A 26,799-nucleotide genomic window follows, 5' to 3' on the forward strand; every position below is an offset into this window, starting at 1 on the left:
TGCAAAGGCTATGTCTGATAAGTATCTAGTTTCCAGAATATATAAAGAATGATTACAACTCATTAACAAAAACACAACTCAATTAAAAAATGGACAAAGAACCTGAATAGACATTTCTCCAGTTCTAGAAATGGCCAACAATCACATGAACAGATGCTCAACATCATTAATCATTAGGAAATGGCAATCAAAACCACAATGAGACACCACCTGACACCAACAGGGATGGCTACATTTAAAGAATAAACAAACAAAAAACCGTAAGTGTTAGTGAGGATGTGAAGAAATGGAACCCTCGAACATGGCTGTTGGTAATGTAAAATGGTCCTGTCCCTGTGTAAAATGGTTTAGTTGTTCCTCAAAAACTTAAAAGAATTACCATATAACTCAGCAATTTGTATATACATACAGAGGGTGCCAAAAACATGTACACATTTTAAGAAAGGAAAACTGTATTAAAATTGTAATACTAAATATATACCGATAACAAAAGATGAATACAAGTCACATTTGACTTCTGCAATTACAAGAGGTGCTCAAGTGGTTACCCTCAGTGTCCAGACACTTGTGATTATGGCGAACTACTGCTTGAGCAACGTTGACCAAAGTGTCCACTTGTGTACATTTTTTGGCAGCCCCCCTTTTCAGCACCCCCAATATATACCCAAAAGAACTGAAAACATTCAAATAAATGCTTGTACATAAATGTCCAAGTAGCACTATTCAAATATCAAAAAGATGGAACAACTCAATGTCCATCAATGGTTGAATGGATAAACAAATTGGAACAGATACATAGAGTGGAACATTATTTAGTCATTAAAAATGAATGAAGTACTAACACGTGCTACAATGTGGGTGAACCTTGAAAACATTATGGAAAGGGAAAGAAACCAGACACAAAAGGCCACATATTCTATGATTCCATTTATGTGAAATATCCAGAATAGATAGACACAGAAAGCAGACTGGTGGTTAATGGGAAATAATTGCTTAATGGGTACGGGGTTTTACTTTGGGGTGATGAAAATGTTTTGGAGCTGGATAGAGGTGGTGGTTGCACAACATTGTAAATGACTAAATACCACTGAACTGTTCAAATTAAAATGGTTAATTTTGTTATGTGAATTTCACCTCAATAAAAACTAATTGGCAAAATTAAAACATTCCCAGATAAACAAAAACAGAGTTTGTTGCTAGTAAACTTGCCCTACAAGAAATACTAAAAAGAGTCCTTCAGACTAAAATGAAAGGACAATATACAATAATTTGAATCCACATAAAATAAAGAAATACAAACACCAGTAAAGGTAACTATATAGGTAAGTACGAAAGTCAGTATTTCTGGTTAGTAACTCCTCTTTTTAAATTAGATTTAAAAGACAATTATGTAAAACAATAATTATAAATCCATGTCTCTAGGCAGACAACGTATAAAAATATAATGTGTGAGGCCGGCCCTGTGGCTCAGGCGGTTAGAGCTCCGTGCTCCTAACTCAGAAGGCTGCCGGTTGGATTCCCACATGGGCCAGTGGGCTCTCAACCACAAGGTTGCCAGTTCAATTCCTCGAGTCCCACAAGGGATGGAGGGCAGCGCCCCCTGCAACTAGCAATGGCAACTGGACCTGGAGCTGAGCTGCACCCTCCACAACTAAGACTGAAAGGACAGCAACTTGACTTGGAAAAAAGTCCTAGAAGTACACACTGTTCCCCAATAAAGTCCTGTTCCCTTTCCCCAATAAAATCTTAAAAAAAAAATAAAAATGTAATGTGTGGCAATAACAACATAAAGGCAAGAAAGGATGGAGCTATATTTTTTAAAAGTTTTTGTATACTACTGAAATTAAGTTGGTATTAATCCAATCTAGATTTGTTATAAATTAAGATGTTAATTGTAATCACCAGAGAAACCACAACACAAAAAGCCACATATTCTATGATTTTTCTCCACAACGAGACAAACGTACAGAAAATGAAACAAGAAGGGAATAAAAGCAGCACACTAAAAGAAAATCAGTCATAAAATAAAATAGTAATAGAGGAATTGAGGAACATAAAAGATATGACATACGAAAAATCCAAGTAGTAAAATGGAAGTCCTTCCCTATCAGTAATTACTTTCAATTGAAATGGATTAACCTCTCTAATAAAAAGGCAGAAATTGGCAGAATGGATTTTTAAAATGATCCATCTATATGCTGTCTACAAAAGATTCATTCACTTTAGAACCAAGTACGCAAATAGGTTGAAAGTGAAAGGATGGAAAAAGATATTCCATGTAAATAGCAACCAAAAGAGAGCTATAGTGGTTAAACTAATACTAGACAAAATAAATCTTAAGACAAAATCTTTAAAAGAAACAAAAAAAGGACATTATAAAATGATAAAAGGGCAAATTCAACATGAAGATATGACATTAATAAACAAATGCAACTAAAAAACAAAAAGTGACAGAACTGAAAGAGAAATAGACAGTACAACAATAATAGTTGGAAACTATTATTCAATACCCAACTTTCAATAATGGCTAAAACAACTAGACAGAAAATCAATTAGGAAAAAGAGGACTTGAACAACACTATAAATCAAGCAGACATTAATAGACATCAATAGAACACTCTACCTAACAAAGGCATATTATACATTCTTCCCAAGTGCACGTGGAGTATTCTCCAGGATAGACCATATGTTAGGACACAAAACAAGTCTCAATAAATTTAAGATGACTGAAAACACACCAAGTATCTTTTCTGAACACAATGGAATGAAACTGAATTCCATAGCAAAAGGAAATCTGGAAATTCAAAAAATATGTGGAAATTAAACAACGCATGCAAACAATCAAGGGCTCAGAGAATAAATAATAAAGGAAATTAGAAAAGATTTTGATATGAATGAAAATGAAAACACAGGATACATAAAGGATGTAGCAAAAGCAGTACTCAAAGGAAAATTTGTAGCAGTAAACACCTACATTAAAAAAGAAAAATCTCAAAATTGACAACTGAACCTTTCACCTTAAGGAACTAGAAAATGAAAACTAAACACAAAGCAAGCAGAAGGAAAGAAATGATAAAGATTAGAGTGGAGATAAATGAAGTAGAGAATCAAAAATAATAGAAATCAAGGATACCAAAAGTTCATTCTTTGAAAACACTAACAAAATTGACAAACCTTTTGCTAGAATGACCAAGAAAAAGAGAAAAGACTCAAATTACTGAAATCAGGAATGAAAATGGAGACATTACTCTGGTCTTACAGAAATAATGAGGATTAAAAGAGATTACTATGAACAACTGTATGCCAACAAATTAGATAATTTAGATGAAACGCATTGATTCCTAGAAACACACAAACCATCAAAACTGACTAAAGATGAAATAGAAAATCTGAATACACCTATAACAAAGTAGAATTTAAATCAGTAGTCAGAAATTTTCCAACAAAAACATAGCCCAGGACCAGATGGCTTCACTGGTGAATCATATAAAATATTTAAAGAATTAATGCCTATCCTTCTCAAGCTTTTCCAAAAACTTGAAGCAGAGGAAACACTTCCAAGCATTATGAAGCCAGCATTACCCTGATACCAAAGCCAAACACGTCACAAAAACAAAAACAAAAAACTACAGACCAATATCTTTTATGAATACATATGCAAAAATACTAAACAAAACACTAGCAAACCAAATCCAGCAGCACATTAAAAAGATGTACACCATACCAAGTGGGCGTTAACCTAGGAATACAACAGTAGTTCAACCTATAAAAGTCGAAGTGAAACCATATTAATAAAAGAAAAAAGTGATTATCTTAGTTGATGCAGGAAAGGCATTTGACAAAATCCAACACCCTTTCATGATAAACCCACTCAAAAAACAGAATGGAAGGGAATTTCCTCAACTTGCTAAATGGCAACTGTGAAAAACCCACAGCTAACATCATATGTAGGTAATGGTGAATGCTTTCTCCCTAAGAACAGGAACAAGGCAAGGATGTCCACTCACCACTTCTATTCACATTGGATAGAAAGTTTTAGCCAGGGCACTTAGGCAAGAAAAAGAAATAAATGGCATCCAAATTGAAAAGAAAGAGGTAAAACTATCTCTATTTGCAGATAACATGATCTTACACATAGAAAATCCTAAAGAATCCACTAAAAAACTATTAGCGTTAACACATTCAGCAAAGTTACAAGATACAAGATTAACATATGAAGATCAGTTGTACATTAGCAACAAACAATCCAAAAATGAAATTAAGAAAACAGTTACACTTGCAATAGTATCCAAAAGAAAAAAACACTTAAAAATAAATTTAGGAGGTGCAGGATTTATGCAACAAAAACTACAAAATATTGCTGAAAGAAATTAAAGACGACCTGGCACATTTATATGTGAAAGAAACATGCTGGGCCTAGGTAGGAATTCTACTCATTGCTATGCCAAGAAATTTGTCAGGTGCAGTTATTTTCCACAACTCTCTTAGCACAGGGAGAAAATGAAGTATGCTAGGCGTAACAGGAATTACCCTGTCACATCCATACTACCTTCATGACCAACAGCAACCTTCAAGGACAGATTGGGTAGTAAATCTGATTGAGTCTTGTTATCTAATGGTAAGATGAAAGAAGCAACAGACTTACAAGAGAAAGTAAAGTGTGAAGCCCAGAGAAGCAGATACCTCCAAATATCACTTCCCCACACACTGAGTTGGCAATGGGAAAGCACTGCAGGATACATGTTACTAAACTATTGTTTCTACCCCTCCAATTTATTTATTAAATATGCATTAAGCATCAGTGTAAGCTGGTGGAGAAGGGGAGGAGGCAGAGACAATCCCTTCATCATTATATCCCCAACACCTAGCAAAGTAGCTGGAACATGATAGGGGATCAATAACTACTTATTGAATGAATGAACAACTTCATAGAAGTGAGTCATGGGAGGTTCACATGGTGGAATTATGCCTTGAAGGACAAATGGGATATGGACAAGTAAAACTGAGGGGGAAATGAAAACATTAGCAAAGGTAGTGGAACAAGAGGTAGCATATGGGGCTCTGTATTTCCTGACTAGAATCTCCTGGACACCCATCCTGCTAAAGCCCTCAGACTAGACTTCCACCTTGTGCTCCTTTCACTACACTCTTAAAAAATATGAGTAAATTGGAGTTGGAGAGAAAAAGAACAACTACAACAATGCACTTTGCTAAGGCAAAAAGTAGATAAACTTACTTTGAGACTGGAGGGTTGCAAGAATTCTGAACTTGGTCTTAGACCCCTTCTCACTTCAAATAACTCCTATTCATATTTCAAACTCAAATAGCCACAGTCCTGGTGCCAGAAATGCTTCCATGAACCATTCATTCATTTTCATTCATTTCATCAACAAATCCTTCATCTCTCCTCTTCAAACACAGACCCTATATGTTCCGCAATCTAACACCAGACTCAAGAAAGTCTAGTTTCTGCACAGGCTCTCAGAAGCCCTTCTCTCCGGTGCGTAATGCCTATGTGTAGCCGTATCCCGGTTTCCTTCCTAGTTTCATCGAAGAGGGCATTCTGAGCCCATCTGTAACTTCGTCCACCCACTCCCCATAAATCCTGAACACCTAATTTCCATTCACTCACAAACAGCCCTTACTATGCGCTAGCCTGTGCAAGACAGGAGAGAGCAGGACCCCAAGGTTCCGTCCTGGGCTGTGCAGGTTCGCCCGCGCCCCCACCCTGCCCCGCGCCCCCTCGCTCTACACGCTCCCAGGCATTGCATGCTCCACCGACACCAAGCATCCCCAGGCTCACACTCAGCGTTTGCCCCTCTACTTCCGCCCGCAGGAGCAGGCTGGCACCGCCGGGAGTGCAGGGGGCGCTGGGGCAGGAAAGGAGGAAGCACCACCAGCCCGCACCGTCCGAGCGTTCGCAGACCCGGAACCTGACCGCCGTCGGGTTCCGGCCGCAGAAGGCCCCCCGCGAACCGCTCCGCCGAAGCCCAGTCGATCCCACCTTTATGCTCAGCATCGCTGTCGGCGTCGCTCCCGAAGAGGTCCTCCATATCCGCCATTCTCGCCTACGGCCGCCTCTGCCTTGGCTGGGGACTGTTCCACGACTGTCTTTACGGCACGAAACCAACGGAACGCGACAGTGTCGCAAAGAGTCTCTAAAAGGCTGCTTTCTTCCTGTGACCTAATTTTCGCGTGCTCCACGAATCTATATGCTCGTCGACTCCTAGGCGTTCACATGGCGACAAACCCCGCCCTTTATATCTGTTCTCATTGGCGAGGATTTTCACCGGAGCCGGGCCTTCGGGGTCTGAGCGCCGGTGGAGTGGGTGGTGCTCGACACGCTCCCCCGAGGGTCTTGGACCGTGTTAAACCTGCCCGGAGTCAGGCCTGAAGTCCTTTGTTTGATATTGACGCGCGGTTCTTAAGTTGTTGAGGACTGCAAAGTGCTTTTGCTTATGTTGGTAATATATATTGCTATTTACCACATTCATAATTAAATCAGAAATTTAAAAAAATTACTTAAAAATAATAAACAGGTTAACAAATACCATTTTAAAATTTTAAATCACTGGATTTTTGTAAGAGAAAAAAATTAGAAGAGTGGAATTATTTTACAGTTTTCAAAATATCTTTAAGGTCTGGCTTAAAAGAAGACAGCTGAATTCTCATACCTGCTTTCACATTCATTCAGTCTGTTTTGGTTGAGGCTTGTGGAAAAAAGCTGGCCTCATAACAAATATTTACTTAATTAGGAAAGGGAGGACCCTACAGAGTCCCCTCCGGAAAGAGTCTTTCTCCGACAACTCTTTGAGCAATGCAGCTTTAGTGCAGTGTATCTCAAGCATCATAAATTTTCCATCCTAACCCAGTACACAATGTAAAAAATTTGAAATAAATAGTTCACAAAACAATACTTCCTTTACTGCTAAGATGCAGTCTAAGATTTCCTATCCTCTATTTTATTCTATTTCAGCTTCTTATTTTATGTTTAATGCTGACAGGCAGTGCACCCACTAAAATGATTTCATGATTTACTAATGGATTGCAACCTGCAGCTAGAACACTACTTAAAGGGTTTCATTGACTTGTTCATTTTGCTTAGAAATTGATTTTAGAGGATATGTGGCTACAATTATACATAGTAAAACCAGATAGTAATAGAGTTTTCATAATAGGTTAGTGCGAGGTAAACACTCTTGCTTTACAGGAGCTCAAAGAAATGAAGTGATTGTATGCATTAAAGAACTAGGTCTCTTTTAGAAATCTTTAATTTCAGTTTTTAAAAATGTACATTCTAGGGCTGCCGGATGGCTCAGCTGGTGAGAGCGTGAGCTCTGAACAACAGGGTTGCCAGTTGGATTCCCACATGGGCCAGTGAGCTGCGCCCTCCACAGCTAAATTGAAGACAATGAGCTGCCGCTGAGCTGCCGAAGGGGTGGTCGGATGGCTCAGTTGTTTAGAGCCTGAGCTCTTAACAACAAAGTTGCAGGTTCAATTCCCGCATGGGATGGTGAGCTGCACCCCCTGCAACTAAAGATTGAAAAGGTAACTGGACTTGGAGCTGAGCTGCGCCCTCCACAACTGGATTGAAGGACAAGTACTTGGAGCTGATGGGCCCTATAGAAATACACTGTACCCTGATATTCCCCAGTAAAATAAAATATGTACATTCTCCCACACCAAGACACATCATAATTAAAATACCAAAGGTTAAAAACAAAGAGAATCTTAAAGGTAGCAAGAGAATAGCAGTTAGTTACCTACAGTAGAGCTCCCATAAGACTGTCAGCTGATTTCTCAACAGAAACTTTGCAGGCCTGAAGGAACTGACAAGAAATACTCAAAGTGGTGAAAAGCAGGGACATAGAACTAAGATTACTCTATCCAGAAAACCTATCATTTAGAATTGAAGGAGAGACAAATACTTCCCAGACACACAAAAAAGCTGAAGGAGTTCATCAACACCAAAGTATTACAAGAAATGTTAAAGGGACTTCTTTAAAAAGAAGAAGAAAGAAGATTAAACAAAAAAAAAAGAATAATAAAATGGCAATAACTATCAACAATTCCTTTAAATGGATTAAATGCTGCAACCAAAAAACATAGGATGGGTGCATGGATAAGAAAACAAGACCCTTACATATGCTGCCTACAAGATAGTCACTTCAGATTGAAAGATACACACAGGCTAAAAGTAAAGGGAAAAAGATATTTCGTGAAAATGGAAACAAACAAAGAGGTGGGGTAGCAATACTTATACCAGACAAAATAGACTTTGAAACAAAGTCTACAGGAAGAGACAAAGAAGGACCCAGTAATCTCACTTCTGGGTACTTATCCAAAGAAACCCAAAACACTACTTCGAAGGGAAATGTGCATTCATATGTTCATTACAGCATTATTTACAATAGCCAAGATATGGAGGCAACCTGGGTGTCCGTCAGTGAATGAATGGATAAAGAAGAGGTGGTACACATTTACAATGGATGAAATCTTGCCATCTGCAACAAAATGGATGGACCTAGGGGTATTGTTCTGAATGGAGAAAGTCAGATAGAGAAAGACAAATGACATGCGATTTCACTTATATGTGGAATCTAAAGAACAAAATAAACTAACAACAGAGACAAACTCATAGATACAAAGAACATTTTGATGGTTACCAGATGGGAGGGGGTTGGAAGGATGGGTGAAAAAGGGGAAGGGATTAAGAAGTACAAATTGGCGGTTACAAAGTAGTCATGGGGATGTGTAGTATAGCATAAAGAATATAGTCAATAATATTGTAGTAACAATGTATGGTGTCATATGGGTACTAGATTTATTGGGGTGATCACTTCATAATTTATATCAATGTCTAATACTATGTTGTACATCCGAAACTAATATTGTATGTCAATTGTAATTGAAAAATTTAAAAGTTAACTAAAAATGTGCATCCTGTGTTAGATTATTACCAAATTAGGCCAATATGAGGGTTTTGATCTTGGACAAGCAACCTGGATTTTGAGTTTGGAGATTATGAGATATATTTTTGTTGCAAATAAGAGTGCCTGACATGGTCCAAATGGGCAAAAGGTAGCTAACTAGGTATGTTATCAGTTCTAGAGCTGTTGTGATAAAATGGATGATATAAAAGTGGGTATATGGGATTACTTTTAAACTTTCTGGAATACTGGAAAAGCAAGTATTCTATTTGTAATTCAGTTTCATTTTCATTTAGAATACTATCCTTGAAAAGTACATTGATTAAATCTTAATAAATTGAGTGAAGCATGCTGAATCACCATGCCCATATTCATGACTAGCAGAATTAATGTGTTTATCCCATCAGAATAATGCAAAACAAATAACTTCTGGTTCTTTGATTTTCACTTTTGTTTTTACTATACTGTATGCTGATCGTTGCTGTTTTATTCATTGTCTTTCTTCAAATATAATGCAATCAATTAGATTTCAGCTAAATCAATCACAATCATTTTCCAGTACTGCTTGCCTAAGGTTACACCCAGATCAGTTTCATTGAATGTTAAAATAATATTTTCATTTATCCTATTGGATCAGAAGTTCATCTTACTGGGTTTGTGTTTAACTAACTTAACTCTGGATGTTAAAATAATCTCTTGATTTGCTCCCAGGGATGAAATATTTCATCTATTATGTGTGTGATTCACTAAAACATCTCCAGAGTAACTTTACTTTGATTCCCAGTTTTTGAGGTTGTCTCTTTTTTCCATGTTCTGACTTCATTAGGTGAAGCGAGATCCTCAGACACCACAATACCCCCAGTCAAAGAATAGGGATTCAAGTAGGTTGATGATGCTAGGTAGAAGACAGAAAATGTAGGAGGAGGAGGGGTGAGAGGGGGTCCATAGTGACTATAGAAAAAGCTCATAAGTAGCTTTGATTAACTGCCTCATATTTGTTTCTACAACAACAGATGACAATGCCGTGGTCTGGAGCAAGATGAGGATCTGAGTCAACAGACCACCCATCTTAGGTGGTCACGTCCTCCCATGGAAGAGCATGCACCATTTTTCCCACCAAATCAATATGTTAACTCCCTCACCCCATCTGGCAAACTATAAGTCCTTGGGACAAGCGCTCTCTTTCTGTCTCTGGCCCTCGAGCTCTCTAACCCTCACTCTCTCCCCCTTTCTCCCCCTTTCTCTCTCTTTCTCCCTCTCTCCCCCTGTCCCCCACCTTGGCTAGGCCCATTCTCTTCCCTAAGAATGTATCACTAATCAACCCTGCCTGCATATTAATCAGCTTGCTGGCCTTTGATTCTTCACTGTGTAGGCAAGAAGAACCAAGACGCTCGTAAAAGGTAGGAAAAATGCCTTTAAATTTTATAAATTATATGCTCACATCAAGTTGCAAAACAGGAATATGAGGTGTGATCAAAAGATAAGGTGAATGTTTAAATTTAAAAAATTTATTACAGTAAAAGACACATTGCCATTAATCCCCATCAAAATATTCCCCCTTGCTTTGAACACATCCCTTCGTTCTTGCCGTTTTCTGAAGCAGTTCTGGAAGTCCTCTTCTGTGAGTGTCTTTACTTCATCCTCCATTATGACAAAAGGTTCATGTCACACATCACTTCTGGTACAGCAATTTCTGTCAACTAAAAACATTATGGTGTGTCCTCATCCACCTGATTCACTGGATCTGGCACCCAAACTAGACCATGCTGAGAGACCAAATGGAGAGTCCCCAAAACTACATAAAGAGAGATGCCTGACCAACCCTCAGCTGCAGTAGTCCTCTTAAGCTTCCAGCTCCAGTGTGCGTGCAACCTCAGTGAGAGACACCAGATTACAGGTGCCCAGGCTGGCCCTTTCCTCAATTCCTGTCACACAGAAACCAGGAGACAATAAGTGGGTGTTGTGACATAATGCCTCTAAGTTTTGAGGTGATTTGTTATATAGCAATAGCAGTTGGAAGAGTTACTCAAAAATTTTACAATCTATGAATTGTAGTCCCTAAAATGAGGGACTAAGCCAAGAAAGGGAAAAACTTAAAAGGCAGGAAATCCAAGATTGAAAAGAGGCAAAAGAAATTTCCAGAATGATAGTTGGGCCTGCAGGCCAAGAAGGATGCTGGTCCAGATTGGAGCAAGAGGACAGAAGGTTCCAAGAGAAAGCAGGCTAAGAAGGAAATGAATAGAATACCTGCTACATTTGCTAATCCAATAAGGATAAGTGCTTTCTCCATGCCAGAAACTAATCTAGGCACTGAAGATACAACAGAAACAAAATAGGTCAAGTGTCTGTTCTCAGAAACTTGTATTTTGCTGGAGGATGAGAAACAATAAAGGAAAGAATATACTGTACTAATAAACCTATAAATATATATACTTTCAGTTTTGTATATTTATATCTGATGTGTTTGAATATTTTGAATGGGTATTTTCTGTAATTATATAAAAAATTTGCAACTGACACATTAAAACTAAGCAAACAGATAAGCAAGGCAATTATTAACTCCAAGAAAAACAAAATGAATGTACCTCACTGTGCGTTGTGGCTCAGTTGATAATAATAATAATAGGTAATACCTTGTGCCAGGCACTGTTTTAAGTACTTTTTATACATAAGTCCACAGTACTTAATCCAAAAACATTGGAGCCATATGTTTCAAAATTCAGAGATTTTCCCAGATTTTAGAAAGGTAATACTATACATATATATGTAGTCTTTATTATTTAACACATCCAGTTGAGTGTGAACAGTATTCTATAATCAAAATTCAATTTATATGGTAAAAATGTATGAAAATCAAAACTAAGAGGGATAAACAAAACTTTAAATAGCTTCAGGTCTGTTCAGGACAGCATTTGCCACCAAGTGAGTTATAAAAGGATTTTCCGTTTCAGAGCTTTTTGGATTTCAGAATTGTGAATAAGCGCTTGTGGACAAGAACTAACTTTCTCAATTCAAACAATAACCCTCTAAGACAGATTCTATTATATTCCAATTTTATACGTGAAGAACCTGACAGAAGCACAGAGAAGCTAAGTGACTTTGCCCTAGGCCGCATAGCTAATAAGACTTACTAATAACATTGTAAATACTGAATGTTTTAAGTTTAGTAGTACTACTTGACTTTTAAAATGTCACACATACATATACTCATAATTCTAGTGAGGAATATTTTTATGTTTTGATGTGGAAGCATCCAAGATACACGAGTAAAGAGAAAAAACAACATTACGAATAGTGTGTGGAGAGAGAGCAACAGAGAGAGAGAGAGAGAGAGAGAGAGAGAGAGAGAGAGAGAGAGAGAGAGAGAGAAAGAGAGAGAGAGAGAAATGGATCGACTATCACTGGGAGATGGCAATGGAAGTTGGAAACGGTTATTGCTCCTGAGGAGAGGAGCTAGGAGACTGGAGGAGAAGAGTAGGAGAGAAATATTAGTTTATACTTTATACCTTTTTGCAGCATTTGAATTTTGTACCAAGGGACTCTATTTAAAATCAAACTAAAAAGTAGTAAAAAGATATACGCCAAAATGTGAGTACTGCTTAGTTAACTCTGGATGCTGAGATTTTTCTTTTATTTTGTTCTTTTCTATGTTTTCTAAAATTTCTACAATAAACATGGATTAGTTTTAGAATAAGAGGGGGAAAACCTTCTTTAGGGAGTATGTATATCCCTTCACTCAACTATATTTTTCTATTAATTTTGTATCTAGGATTCTATGACTACAGAAATCTTCAGATTTTGAAGAATAAGTAAACCTGGGCTTTTTGGGCTAATAAATGAAAGTTTTTACTGTCATAATCGATGGTGGGCTTCAAATAATTTTTTTTATAGGTGCTCTGTTTACTCAGTTGGAGTTATAAAATCTATTTAAATGTAAAGCTGATTACCTCATGGGATAGTTTTCAAGCTATCAAGAAAAAGACAAATAAATACATGTCTCATAATAAAACTTAAACTGTTTTCCAAAATGATAGTAAGTCCGTTCCCCAAATCTCTTTCCTCTCATCATCATTAATCTAACTCACTTTTATAAAATTCAAGTGTCAACTCCAAAGCACTGGTAAATAATTGTTTTCTATGCAAATGCATAGGACAGGCAAACATAAGCTTGGAAAATGTCCCAGTACACTTCCTATGAAAATTTGCACTGATGTTGAGAAAAAGAACAGAATGTAATGAGTCAGAAACTATTTCTTAGGACTGAAGCAAAGATTGTCCTTTTGAAACCTTTCCTCTTGAACCTAGGGTTAGTTCTAGGGACTAGCTTCCTAGAATAGGTAGGATTTAGATTCCTTCCGGAAGCTTAAGGGTTACCAGGGAGCTGTGTCCTTAAAAAACCCAGGCAGCAGACCGGATGAGGTCAACTTTACAGAGCCGGAACAACAACTACTGGGGGAAGGAAATGGAATGAACAAAGAAAAGAGGACACAGAAAGGGAGGGTGGGGCCACTGTGGGTGTGGGTGTCAGTAGCGGAAGCTGAATAAGTAAAGTAACATGCAGCAAGGACACTAAAGAAACTGAAAATGAAAAGTAGAGGAAGGATAGAAAAGAAGGAAAAAATAGATTAAAGAGACAAAGGGAAAGGAGGAGCCATCTGGAAAGAACTTTTTTTTTTTTCCCAAAAAGAACATAATAAAATCGTGCTAAGATGGGGAATATTGAAACAAAAATGGAGAAACATTCTCACTATATAACCGAAGAGACAGAGAAAAAAGTTAGCAGATTTTATAGATTCCCTGCCAACCAATATTCATACAAACAAAAAGGAACCACTAAAACCGATTCAGCCCAAACATAAAACAAAACTGAAAATTTCACTTTACAATAAAACTACTCTAATCAAATTTCTTCACTAGATTTTCTTATTCAACTAGTTGTTTCAGAATCATGTGAGAACACAGCATAAATACAGAAATGTCTCACCTGAGGGTGGGAACCCCTGGCATGCAGGCTGTATCCGGATGTCAGCATAGTTCATCTAATCCATAGAGGGATTTCCATGTATTTCATGCTTACAATTGCAAAAAAAGGCATTGCAGTGGTAGAACCCTTAATGGTAATATGACAAGAGGCCACAAGATGGTGATGGTTTACCTGAAAAGACCTTGTTCATCTGCAAAAAATCACACACACACACACACACACACACACACACACACACACACGCACACACGCACACACACACACACACACACACACACACACCCCTACCAATTTTCCTTAGCAAAAAGTTGACTCAGGAAATGGGGGTGGTGTGAAGGAGAGAAGACATTTGAAAATCTTAACTTTACATAGTAATCAAAACATTTCTTACAACAAAACTTAGAAGTATTTTTTTCTATTTGGTTTCTCTTTTTTTCCCAATTAAAAAAAAAGTACTTTTAAGACTGGTAAATACTAAGGATATATTTTTCAGCTATAGGCACTCTGATTTTATGTATCTACTGATAAAGGAATACACTAATTAAATAAAATAACTTTTACCTTTTTGGGAAATTCGAAATTTTTTCTTCAGATCCATAAAATGAAATTTCCCTATGGAGTCCAGTGAAGATTTTATTTCCCTGACTGCAATTTATTTCCTTAATCATTAAGGTAATGACGGGTTGGGTTAATCCCTTTCCTTAAATGGGTGTGACATTTTAGGTTAATAATGATTCATATTGACATACAGATACATTTAACTTTCCAAAATGCAAATACACTTGGGTGTACTTTTTATCTGCTACTTAACACAGGAACAAGATTTGGATGGGGGAATAGGTTAGAATCCTGGGCCTATAATGCCAAAGAAGAAACTAGAGGGAAAACAGCCTTAAGTTTATTCGAGAGCCATGAGATTTTATTTCCAAGATAGAAATATTTTTTCTATTCAGCATCAAGTAAATTCTTTAAAAACAGCCTTAAGTTTTAAATATTGACCTGAAACTGATAACATGTATCAAAATGTCCTAAAAATAGACTTATTTTTCACTCTGTAATTCTGTATCAAAGAATTTAGCTTAGGAAAAGAAGAGATTCACATGCAGATGTCCAAGGGTGTTTATATTATAGCATTATTTACAGAAATGAGAACTGTTAGAAACACCTTGGTAGGGAATTGATCAAATAAATTATCAGACATCCATAAACTGAAATGCTATGCAATCATTTCAATTATATTTTTCATGACATTCTCACATACTAGCATAAGGAGTATAAAAAAAAGACAACCTTTTGAAAGGGCAATTTGGTATCATCTATCTAAACTGTAAATGGGTGTACTCTGATTCAACATTTCCATATCTAGAAATTTACCCTGAGAAAATAATTTGACAGATATAGACAAAATGTTCACTACCACAGATATCACAGAAAGAGTTCTATTAGTACACAGGAAAGTTCTCCATGGTCCCCAATCCTTTTTTCTTCACTTAATTCTTCCAATTTCAAGGCCTGCTATGAAAGAGAAGCTTAAAATTCTTTAGTAGGATCAAGCATGAGGTCCAGAACACCAAAAGTCCATATTTTTGGCTACCGAATACAACAAGATTAGTAGTGACAGCCTAGGTAAGTGAAGTACACCTAAGACTAACTTGGTGAAATCATTCTTTATACATCTATGGTGTGCTATTATCACACACAAAAGAAAGCTACAAAAGAGTTAGAAGGCACCTCTGAGTCAAAGAGTTGACAATCTAATGATTGTCCTTGCAATAAACAGTTAAATGGAGAAAAAAATATGACAAAGTAGCCTAGACTGTCATATAATGCCCTACTTTGGAACAGATTATGAGAATCCAGGCTAAGACCAACACAAAAGAAGCAGATCAGTCTCCTACTGCAGTTACATAACTCCTACGGGGAGTGAGGAATTGGGGCCATCTCTCTGCAGGTAAAAATATGATTTTATTCACTGTGCAAAGTAATGCATATGTTGTTGAAACAATGTCAATATTCCAAAGTTAGCATGGTGTACCATTTGGGCAGGATACACATATAGGCTTCCATAGGCAAATATGAATTTGCTTTGAGAATAGATTTTTTTCCTGGTATACAAACACAACCTATTGCATCATGTGGGAAAAAAGGTAAACACCTTTACTTCCTTACCCTTCAGATGATAAAAGTAAGTATCTTTCTTTTTTATGAGGTAGAAAATTTAGGTCCCAGGCCATAAAGCACTGCTAGGAAGTTTAGTTGTTTTGAAGTGTGTACTATGTAACGAAAAATTAATATAAAATATATAAACCTTTGTTATGTTTCAATTCAACATATGTGTAGCACCTCTACTATGTGCAAGGTATCTGGGGAGTAAAGAGATGAAAAAGAAATGGTACTAGGAACTAGTTTCCAGTCTCCAAGGAATGATAATTAGAATACGTCAGGAAGAGATATATGGCATAGATGCATACAAAATTATATGGGGGTCCAGAGTTGGGAATATTGGCAAAGGCTTTTGTGGGAGGTAGCACATGAAGTGCGCCTTACAGGATATAGTACCTTGACCTTTAGAGAAACAATGAGAGGATGGATCAGGCAGAAGCTCCAGGATGAATAAAGGCACACAAGTAGAACAGCTTGGGGCACTTTTTAAGGGAATGAATACTCCATTCTTACTGGGATCTGGAGTCTATAAGCTTAGGACATTTGAAGTATCTTCCTATGGGAAAAAGTCTAGCAGAAAGTTGGGGTCAACTGAGGCTCCATTTAAACTAACCTTTCAAAATTAACAGAGTACTGATAGAAAGAATAAAGGAAATAGAAAAGAAGTTGGAAGTATTGAAGTAAGATACCCTTTTCCCAAATATGCATGCCCGTGTCTATATATTATTCTGGAAACCCAACTGAAACGAAAGGCAAGAGAAGGAAATTTTCAGTTGAGCAAGTTGTTATTATTGATCTGTGTGAGCCACAGTGGTCCTGGTAAATGAAGTGGTGGCCATCATAGATAAGGAATGGGGTGAGCAGGCAGTTTTGACTCTCCCAGCAAGTATGAATTGAACAGACATGATGACAGAAATAGATCTCACTGAATATCAAAATGGAAGTGAATCTCAGAAAAATGATTCTACTAAAAATGAACTAAAAGAATGAATTGTCTGCCACTTTTTTCTCTACCTTCCCATTCTCTGCCCTCCCCTTCCTGCACAAATCAATCCAAAATCCATTACATGGGGCCAAGAAAGGTGGGTGTCTGTGATAGGGGTGTGGAGCCATGGTCGAGGTGTGAGGACAAATGAGTAAGAAGTCGGTCAGCCTGGTGCAGGTGTCAGAATTCATGAGGGGTGAAAGGGACATCTGTGTGGTGTATGGCCTGCCTGGGATGAGGAGGGTGTTCCCACCAGGAAGGGGATACCAGGGTGGGAATGGAGTCTCTGCAGAAGGGCAGCCTGGTGCCAGGTGTTGGAGCTCAATGGGGGTAAGACAGCTCTCCACATGGGGCAGGGGAAGAGGAGAGGAAGAGAAGAGGCCTAGGGTGGGTGCGGAGATCAAGTTGGGTGACTAGGGCACCCACGAAGGAAGCCCATCTGGCACAGGGTGTCAAAGTCAGATCAGGGTGAGGAGGGTGACTATGCAGGGGGTGGTCCAGCTCGAGGCTCTGGAGCCCAAACAAGATGGAGAAGGTATCAGGGCAGAGCAGCAGCCCAGTTAAGGGTGAGGAGGGCGTCCACACTGGGGGGAAGGGGCAGTCACAGGAGATTGTTTGTGTACGGAAGGATTGATCATCAGTAAGTAGTTATTTTAAGGATAATGGGAATTAGGTTTCTCACAGGTAGAGATACTGGTAGTAGTTACATACATGAAAAGTGAAAAAAACAACAACCCAGAATGAACCAGTTGGATTAGAAGTATCATTGTGAACTTCTGATTTTGAATATATATAGATACAGCAATGTAGAAATGTATATATACATATATATGTGTGTGTAGCATATATATATATAGCATATATATATATATATATATATATTTATATAACATACATACGAGTATATGTATTTCCTATCATTCCTAGCCCTGCTCACTGTAAGGCCCTGAGAACAGTAACATCTCAATAGCAATGAAAACACCTAATACCAAGATCTTAGTTTCTAAACACCATTCTCTACCACAAGGAAACAGCTCCTTGGAGAAATTGCTGATTCCAGGGATGGGGCAGGGAAAGAACAAAATAAGCTTGGACTGTCTTGTGCAGCAAGCAAGAAGTGCAAAAAGAATGATGGAGATATGTGAAAAGGATAAACAAGCCAATTTGAAAGGGTTTCCACTGGCCAAATGTGGGACAGTTTGAGTGTCAAAATAATGAAATTAATGGATTATAATCCACTGAATAACATAGGAATTCCTTAGGTAATATGGAGATAAGTAAATAAAAGAACAAATATTAATAGGAAGTTTGATGAAGAATGGAATAGTTACGTAGCCTCAAAGTACTTCTTCAACAAAATACTTAACTACACAAGGGAGAAAGAGTAATTTCAGAGTGGAAAAGCCTGGCAGACACCATCTTAACCAAGTAAACGTCACCAGAGATGGGAAAAATTGAAGTTATGTGCCACCTGATAGGATGCAATGAGAAGAATACTGCGTCATTCCTCTAACAGTTCTGCCAAAGATACATAACCTGAATCTGATTATGAAAAGCGTTCAGACAAACCCAAATTGAGGGATGTTCCACAAAAATAAGTGGCCTGTAATGTTAAAGAGTGTCAAGGTCATGAAAGTAAAGATTAGGGAACCAGTAAAGACTGACGAATACTGAAGACCCAACTAAATGCAATGCATGATTCCTGGACAGGATCTTTAGGAACATTATTGTGACCACCGACAACATTCAAATGGGGTCTGAGGATTAGATAGAAATATATCAATGCTAAATTCCTGATTGTGCTAGTTGTATTGGGGGTTATCTAGATGAATGCTCTCATTAGGAAGAAACACACACTAAAGTATTTGGGATGACGGGGCATTTTCACAGTTTAGGCTCTACTGGAAGAAGACTCTGAGTCAGAGTTTAGCGTCCAGGATGTTTATTAGGGAGTGCCTTTGGAATCGACACCTGTGATAGGGAAGAGAAGGAAGTAGGTTAGACAGGAGAAAAGGAAGCCGTGTGTAAGGAAGTCTTAGCAGCCTCAACTGACCCCACAAGGAGCTCTGGAGCTGCTATTGCCCTTTAGCATTGTCCCACACCAGGCTGAAATGGCTGGGTTTTAAAACCACGCTTGATCAGTCACTGCATGAGGACTGTCCCCCAAAGGGCGTGAGCTTTAATAAAGCAGCTCTCTGCAGTGGTAGCAGCTGATAGCTAAAGGTTGTCTGCGGACAGTACTCCAAATAGCTGGCACAAGAAGTCCTTCTGCAAAGGGAAATCTCAGTGGCTCTTCTCCACGTTCATTGCCCATGTTGCTCTCCAAAATACTTCTTCATATGTTGAGTAGCTTCTCCAGATTTCTGATGAGCCTCTCCTCCTGGGGCAACTTGGAAGAGAAGCCCTCGTTGCTGCAGCTGGTCTTAGAGCTGCAATTAAAATTTAGTCTCCCACCTCGACCATCCTTTCTAAATTTCTCTCTTTCTCAGCCTTCACTTCTCTTGGCTTCAGTGACTAACCTGGGGGCATGATTTAGATTCTCATCCCACAGAGGTCTGAGTTCCTGGTCGCCATGTCCTTGCTACATTATCCATTTACCATTGCAACTGGGCAAGGGAATAACAAGAAACATCCAAGTAGATCATCTGGGTGCTTTAACATTCTTCCCTACCCTTATTCTATAACAGCAGACCTACTGTGTTTTCCCCGAAAATAAGATCTAGCTGGACAATCAACTTTAATGTGTCTTTTGGAGCAAAAATTAATATAAGACATGGTATTATATTATATTGTATTATATATTAGATCCAGTATCCAATTAGATACTTATATTATAGTAAAATAAGACCGGGTCTTATATTAATTTTTGCTCCATAAGACGCATTAGAGCTGATTGTCCGGCTAGGTCTTATTTTCGTGGAAACACGGTAACTCCTTCTGATGATCAAGGTTAATATCTCTGCCAAGATTGTTCCTCTACTTTCAGCCCACTTATCCCTGGATACTAGGAACCCAAAGTGCCCAGGCAGCAGTTTTAGCTAGTAATTCAAAGGGACTTTTGCTGCGTGCTCTGGTGGAAATATTCCCCTAAGGAAGCATGTCCTCTAACTCTGCAGAGTCCTGAATAGCAGGAACAGGAAGCATAAATTCCCTAATGGGTCATCGGGAGTGATGATAAACGGGACCTCTCCTACTTCAATACTTTGCTTCTCAGACTCATGCATTCTTTCTGCTGAGGACACAACATCATATAAAGATCTTTGATGCAATGTATTTAATGTACCCTGGAGGATAGCACTCAAAGAGCATTGCATCTTAGCTAACACTGCAGCTGTGCAGTCAGCAAGACGTTCCCATACTCTATCAGGCCAGGGGCTTCAGTGTGCCGCAGTAAGTGATATGCCCAGTAGATGCCGTGGTCACGGGTGTACGCTCACACCTTCTTTGCTGTTCTAATAGTTCTGCCAAAGGTACATAACGTGAATCTGATTATGAAAACCTTCAGGCAAATTGGATCCCCTGGTTTCATGCAATGTTACGTGACGTCCCCTGCTGGAGGATCAAACATTATATAAGCCCACGGTGAGGCCTGAAGGGCAGACATTTAAACCCTTATCCAGACTATGTCTCCCTTCCTGTGAGAAAAAATCACTGGCCCTTTCAGGGTAGCAGGATCCCAAAGTAGTCAACTTGCCACCAACTAATTGGTTGGTCTTGAGGAACGGTGTCAGATCAGGAACATTGATCTCTTTTGCTGTCAAGTTGGACATTTGCCCGTGGCAATAATTAGGTCAGCCCTGATAAATGGGAAGCCATACTATTGGGCTCAAAATAGCCTCAATCTCTTTTACCATGGCCACTTCATTCACATATCCATGTGCCAGCAATGGTGTGGTTAGTGACAGAGGTGGAGTCAACTGGCTGTGTCAGTTTATATATGAGGGACTTACATCTGCCATTTTGCTTTCTTTTCTATATGCCATGCATTTTTGTTCGTCAAGTCTTATATTGTTGCCTTTTTGTGTGTTAAAAAGATATTTTCCAATGTACCATTTTAATTCCCTTGTCATACACACACACACACACATATATATATGTATATTATATATATCATATATATGTGTATATATATGGAGAGAGAGAGAGAGAGAGAGAGAGAGAGAGAGAGAGAGAGAGAGAGAGAGATTTTCTTAGTGCTTGCCCTGGAGATTACAACTAATTCTTAATTCATAACAATTGAGTCCAGATTAATACCAATTTAATTTCAATTGTATACAAAAACTTTGCTCCCAAATAGTTCCATTCCCTTCACCCTCTTTCTTTCACTTGTACGGATTGAGCAGTACCCTTATTGGCTGCCCACCTATTTTTCAGCAAGAGACACCATGTTTTATTAACTATCTCCATAATTCTTCATGGATCAGGTACTCAGCTTGTCACTTTGATCTGGCTGCTCATTATCATAATTGTGTCCACATGGTTTCTGAGAGTTGCATGATGCTACCTGGCTCAATTATTTCTGGGTTGTGTTATCTCCATTGCTAATAAGGAGCTCAGATTTATAACAGCATCTCCTACCATGAATCCAGCCTGCAAAAGAGAGCACTGAACTTCATAGTAATTCAGGTGCCCTCTCACCAACACTTTATTGCTTTGGTAGATGGTGTACCTACGCTCCAGTCCTCCCATGTAACAGTCATCATCTGGAGGGTTTCCTGGCCTTATATGGTATTAATATATCCACACTAGCATGCCCACTTCTCTGAGTCCTTTTCTAAAATAAGGAGATAGCATCCACATACATAAAATTCACCATTTTGAAGTGTACAAATCAGTGGTTTTTAGTACGCTCACAAGGTTGTGTAACCATCATCACAATCAATTTTAGAATATTTTCATCAACCCAAAATGTAACCCTGTGCCAATTATCGGTCACTCCTCATTCTCTCCTACTGACAGTCACTGGCAACCACTAATTTACTTTATGTCTCTATGAATGGTCTGCCCATGCTGGACATGTCTTATAAACAGAATCATACTACATGTGGCCTTTTACGTTTGCCTTCTTTCATTTGGCATAATGTTTTCAAGGTTCATCCAAGTTGTAGCATGTATCAGTGTCTCATTCCTTTTTATGACTGACTAGTATTCCATTGTATGGATTTAGCATATTTCATTTATATATTTCATTTAGCATATTTCATTTAGCATATTTCATCCAGCTCAAAAGTCCCACTTTATCATCTGCTTTCTAAGACATCTCCTGACTCCAACTGTGGCAGTTTGGGTTTTCCAGGAAGGAGACTCTGAAATAGACTTTAGTGTCCAGAACAGTTATTTGGTGGAGCTCTCAGGATCAGTGTCTGAGGAGGGGTGGAGAAAGAAAGAGGATTGGGCAGAGAAAGAAGTTGATTTGAGATGCCAGCTGATAGCCTCAGCTTACTGAGAGCTCTTGAGTAGAAATGGACCATCCAAGATGTCTCCTGCACAGGGCCGAAACAGCCAGGCCTTTGTATCCTTGCTTTGATCAGTCGTTGGATTTGGGAGACCTGGTAAAGGGGCATCTCATTGGGCAAGGTGGCCCTCTGCAGATCAGGCAAACCATGAAGGAAACGACAGCTGACAGACATGTGCTGACCACAGTCCCCACAGCTGGGTAAACCAGTTCTTTGAAGGGCATCTGGTCAGTGCATCTCAATGTCCACCACAGGTTTCATGTTATCAACTTACTCTCCAATTGTTCAGGTAAAGAAAAAGGTCATTATGCTATGTGTGTAAATGTTCTGTAAGTTTGAAATACTCTGAAAATAAATAGCTTTTATGTTAAATGAACATACTTAAATGTAACTAAGGAAACACCTGAAAACACCCTCCTGCTGCTGATACAAAGAAAGTGGGTATGATGTTGAAAGACAAAAATTCCTTTGAATGAGTAAAATATGGCTCACCAGGAGAGTTAGCGGGAGGTGAGCGTGAAAAGGCAAGTCGAGACTTCATCCTTGTTGATGCAACATACCTCAGAATAAGGCAAGAACAGAAAATGCCTGTTTCATTACAGCTAGATTGGCCTTCAATTTCACCTCACCATTTCTGAACAGGTAAAGCCTTTTCCAGATTATCTTTAATAGTTACTATTTCCTCTCTCCCTCTTCCTTTTGTTTCTTTTCTCTCCAAGGCCATCATGGAAGTTGCAATGTGAAGATGTGTCTTTGTTCAGCTTCCCCATTCTGGGATGAAGATTATTTTTAGGATTAATCTGAGTCATAGAGGGAGGAGGGAAAGAACCATTTTAATCTTTTCCTTCTCTTTCCTTCATAACCTGCTGTACAGTTAACTCATTTTTTTAAAAATTCTTTTTCCCTCTTCCCCAAGAATCATTTTGCCTTTTATTTTTCCTTTGGCATAGTATCTATCTATAAACCTTCATCAGAGGGTTCTAAAAATGGAAGAAATTTTTTTCTTTGCTGAATGGACCACAGGCTAAATGAAAAGAGGTTGCCTTAAGCTGCTGTCATGTAAGTAAATCTATTTATTATAATCCTGATTGTTGGGATCTGAGAGGTTATCCAGTTACTCCTCATCCCTGTCTCACTGTTTCCTCAGCTATGGCTGCCTCTGGACTTGCCCTTCTGTCTCTCCTAGGCAGAGAGTAGTAGGCACTTCTGCTTTCTGGGGGGAGATGCAGGCAGACTGTGGTCTGGCCTTCTACCTTTGCAGCAACATGCTTGAGCATGTCTCATGCTTCACTATTTGACCACATTTCTTTGAGGGATAAAGAAGCATGGAATCGGGAAATGCTACACTTTTAAAAAAGTTTCTACCAATTTACACATTAAACATTGACAAAAAGCCCTACCCAACTAAGTTACCAAGAAAGTGGGGAGCAATTTCTACTTTGGATAAAATAGGCACTTAAAGAACATCTGTGGAATGAATTGAATGAAAGAAGAGTGTGCTGGCTTAACTTCAGGAAACCATGATTTAAACAGGCAAGCTCTGGATGGAGATACTCACAACACCCCTTATTTATACAGTACAGTCATTTAGCATTTTCAGAGTGTTTTCACAGATACCATCTCATGTAATCCCTGGACCAACCCTGCAAGGGAGAGAAGGCAAGTGTTATTTATACCATTTTAAAGATAAGATTAAATGACTTCCCTGGAGTCTAACAGCTAGTAGATGGCAGAACTGGGGCCAGTTCCCAGGTCTGCTGACTACTGTTGTTGCCAGGGTACCAGATGGATTCTTCCAATTTCAGAGTGGAGCCCTCAAGGGTTACTGCTTGGGGACTTGTCTTATTTAAAACTTTTATGGATTATCTGAAAGTGGGCTCATAGAAGAAAAAGTCACTGGGCTGAGATGTCCTTATGCTCTCCAGAGTAGTAAACTCCAAACAGATGGATCTAAATTGAAGAGATAAATTGCACAAAGCTATGTGAATGGACAAACTACAGCAAATGAGTTTCATTTTGTACTGATTTTGGATAATGCATTTAGGATTGTTAGTCTGAAGTACACTTAAAAGAAGATGAGCTTGGAGCTATGTTTTATTCCAAGAAAGAGAACTATGAGTTATTGTTGACTGTTTTTTAAAGTCACATAACAATAAAATGCTAGAACTTGTTGGTAAGAACATGGAAAACAAAACTAAAAGGTTTTAACAAAATTATTTTGTCCTACATTTGACAAAATGGTGATGAAGCTATACCTGGAATCATTCATCTAATTCTACCCCAAAACCTTAAAAAAGAGCCTAGTAGATATACCTGGTTATAGAAAAGGGCAACTGAAATAACCAAATAGATTCCCTAAGGAGAAAGTTGCTTTAAAAATAAACAACTATATGGAGGAAATCCTTACCTTTCTGAAGTTTATGTCATAGAGGGCAACTGAAATATTCAAAAACAGTTCATTTTCAACAAACGTTTATTGAAAGAACACTGTATGCAGGTACTGTGCTCAACACGAGTTTACAATGAATAAAACATAGAAGTTCACAGTCATTGTCTGAGCATGCCAGACTGCGTGAATCTTCCAACTCAGAGCAGCTTTTCTTGTGTTCTTAATGGATTGGCATCTGGTTTCCAGTGTACAGTCTCTGGGGTTTGTTTGGTGTGTTGGTTGCCAGAGACCAATCAACCCTGGTGAACCCGCAATCAAGTTCTTCAAGCTGTAAATCTTAAGGACTGGACTCTTCATACCACCCAGAGGATAAAGTGAAGTTATGACTTTTAATAACCTTCTCAGTAACATTTAGTTATTTACCTGGATTTTACAAACAGCATCATTTTCTATGGTCTCAGCATTTCTGAGCCAAGATGGTACAGAGAGTCTCTGTATGACTGAGTTATGCACCCAAAATTCGATTTCTAACTTGGTTGTTTGAAACTGAAAATGATTTTCCCCAGAGAGACAACGTGATAAATACCGGTTGGGTCTCAGGACAACTCTTAAAAGCCCATTTGGCCCACATGCAGCTCAACCATGAGGGTGAGAACTGTGACCCATAACATTGTTTCCACCGGAAAATGTGCCTCAGCAGCAGAGCAAGGCCTTCCTTCCTCCTCCACTTCCTACCTCCATGAGTAATGAGTCCAGTGTGTTTACTACAGGAAATGCAACTTCTGAGTGTAGGTGGCTGGGCCTGTGGCCTTGGATGCCTTATCCACCGGGCAGAGGTATATTCATTCTCCGCCTCTCCTGCCCTAGCCTTGTCAGTGAGGGGGGTTGAGGGGAGTTGGGGAATCTTTCCTTGACCCACCTTCTTCAGAGTAGGGCTGTTGGGACTGTTTTGGGGGTGATTCAAAGCCAGCTACATAATTTCTGGGGTCCGTTGTTTAAAAGTAGGAAAAAAAAGCAGCTAAAGATATTAAAATACAAAGCTTATTTCCTTTCTTCTAGTCTCTCTCTCTTGATCTTACGGTGTTTTAAATTTAGATAGACAGTTAACTATTATAACGATTTAATATCATTCTAAGTAAGGAAAATTAAAAATTAGCATGAATTTTAGACTTAATTTTCATATTGTACAATGCCAGTTTGAAATACAACTATAACAGCATTTAACTCCTTTGTGAAATCACACAATTCCTATTTTGTAGCTCACAAAGTGGTACCCCCCTCACCCGCAGGGGATATATTCTAAGACTCCCCCGTGGATGCCTAAAACCACAGATAATACTGAACCTTATACATACTATGTTTTTAAATTATACATACATACCTATGATAGTTTAATTTGTAAATTAGGTATAGTAAGAGATTAACAACAGCAATAATAAAACAACAATTATAACAATATACTGTAATTAAAGTTACGTGAATGGCTTTGGGGCCATTATTTACTAAAATAAGGGTTACTTGAACACAAACACTATGATACCTCAACATTCCATATGGTAACCTGGATGGCTACTAAGTGACTAAAGCATGAGTAGCCGGTAGCCACATACAGCTTGATACACTGGACAAGGTATTGATTTACATTCCTGGTGGGATGGAGGAGGCCAGCTGGAGATTTTTACGACACTTCTCAGAACTGCGCACAATTTAAAACTTATGAATGTTTATTTCTGGAATTTTCCATTTAATGTTTTTGGACCATGGTTGACCATGGGTAACTGAACCCATGGAAAATGAAACCATGGATAAGGGGGGGAAAACTGTACACAAGAATGGGTGGCTTCTTAAAGAACATCAGTATATTGTTACCACAGTAAAGTAGGCTGGATGCA

The 26,799-nt window shown here is 38.5% G+C and overlaps 1 protein-coding gene and 1 long non-coding RNA gene across 3 annotated transcripts in view; both read right to left on the minus strand.

The window, feature by feature from the left end:
- Nucleotides 1-6,219, minus strand: part of LOC148758667 (RNA polymerase-associated protein LEO1-like) — a 35,113-nt gene extending 28,894 nt beyond the window's left edge. The window contains exon 1 of one of the 2 annotated variants that reach the window (XR_016020856.1): nucleotides 6,005-6,184. Coding sequence is in view for 1 of the 2 variants with exons in the window: in XM_019730627.3 (XP_019586186.1) it covers nucleotides 6,005-6,062 (58 nt within the window). In the remaining variant the exon portion in view is untranslated. Of the gene's footprint in view, nucleotides 1-6,004 lie in introns of both variants that reach the window. The other variant, XM_019730627.3, reaches the window with a different exon arrangement.
- Nucleotides 6,220-10,411: 4,192 nt separating this feature from the next.
- On the minus strand, nucleotides 10,412-14,096 carry LOC141570358 (uncharacterized). Its single transcript, XR_012494358.2, has 2 exons — nucleotides 13,915-14,096; nucleotides 10,412-10,623 (listed from the first exon to the last, which is right to left on the minus strand). It is a non-coding gene; the product is annotated as an uncharacterized LOC141570358 (long non-coding RNA).
- Between the last annotated feature and the right edge of the window lie 12,703 nt (nucleotides 14,097-26,799).

The sequence above is a fragment of the Rhinolophus sinicus genome, chromosome 3 (genome assembly GCF_057876585.1).
Source record: "Rhinolophus sinicus isolate RSI-liver-muscle chromosome 3, RSI-T2T, whole genome shotgun sequence".
NCBI lineage: Eukaryota > Metazoa > Chordata > Mammalia > Chiroptera > Rhinolophidae > Rhinolophus > Rhinolophus sinicus.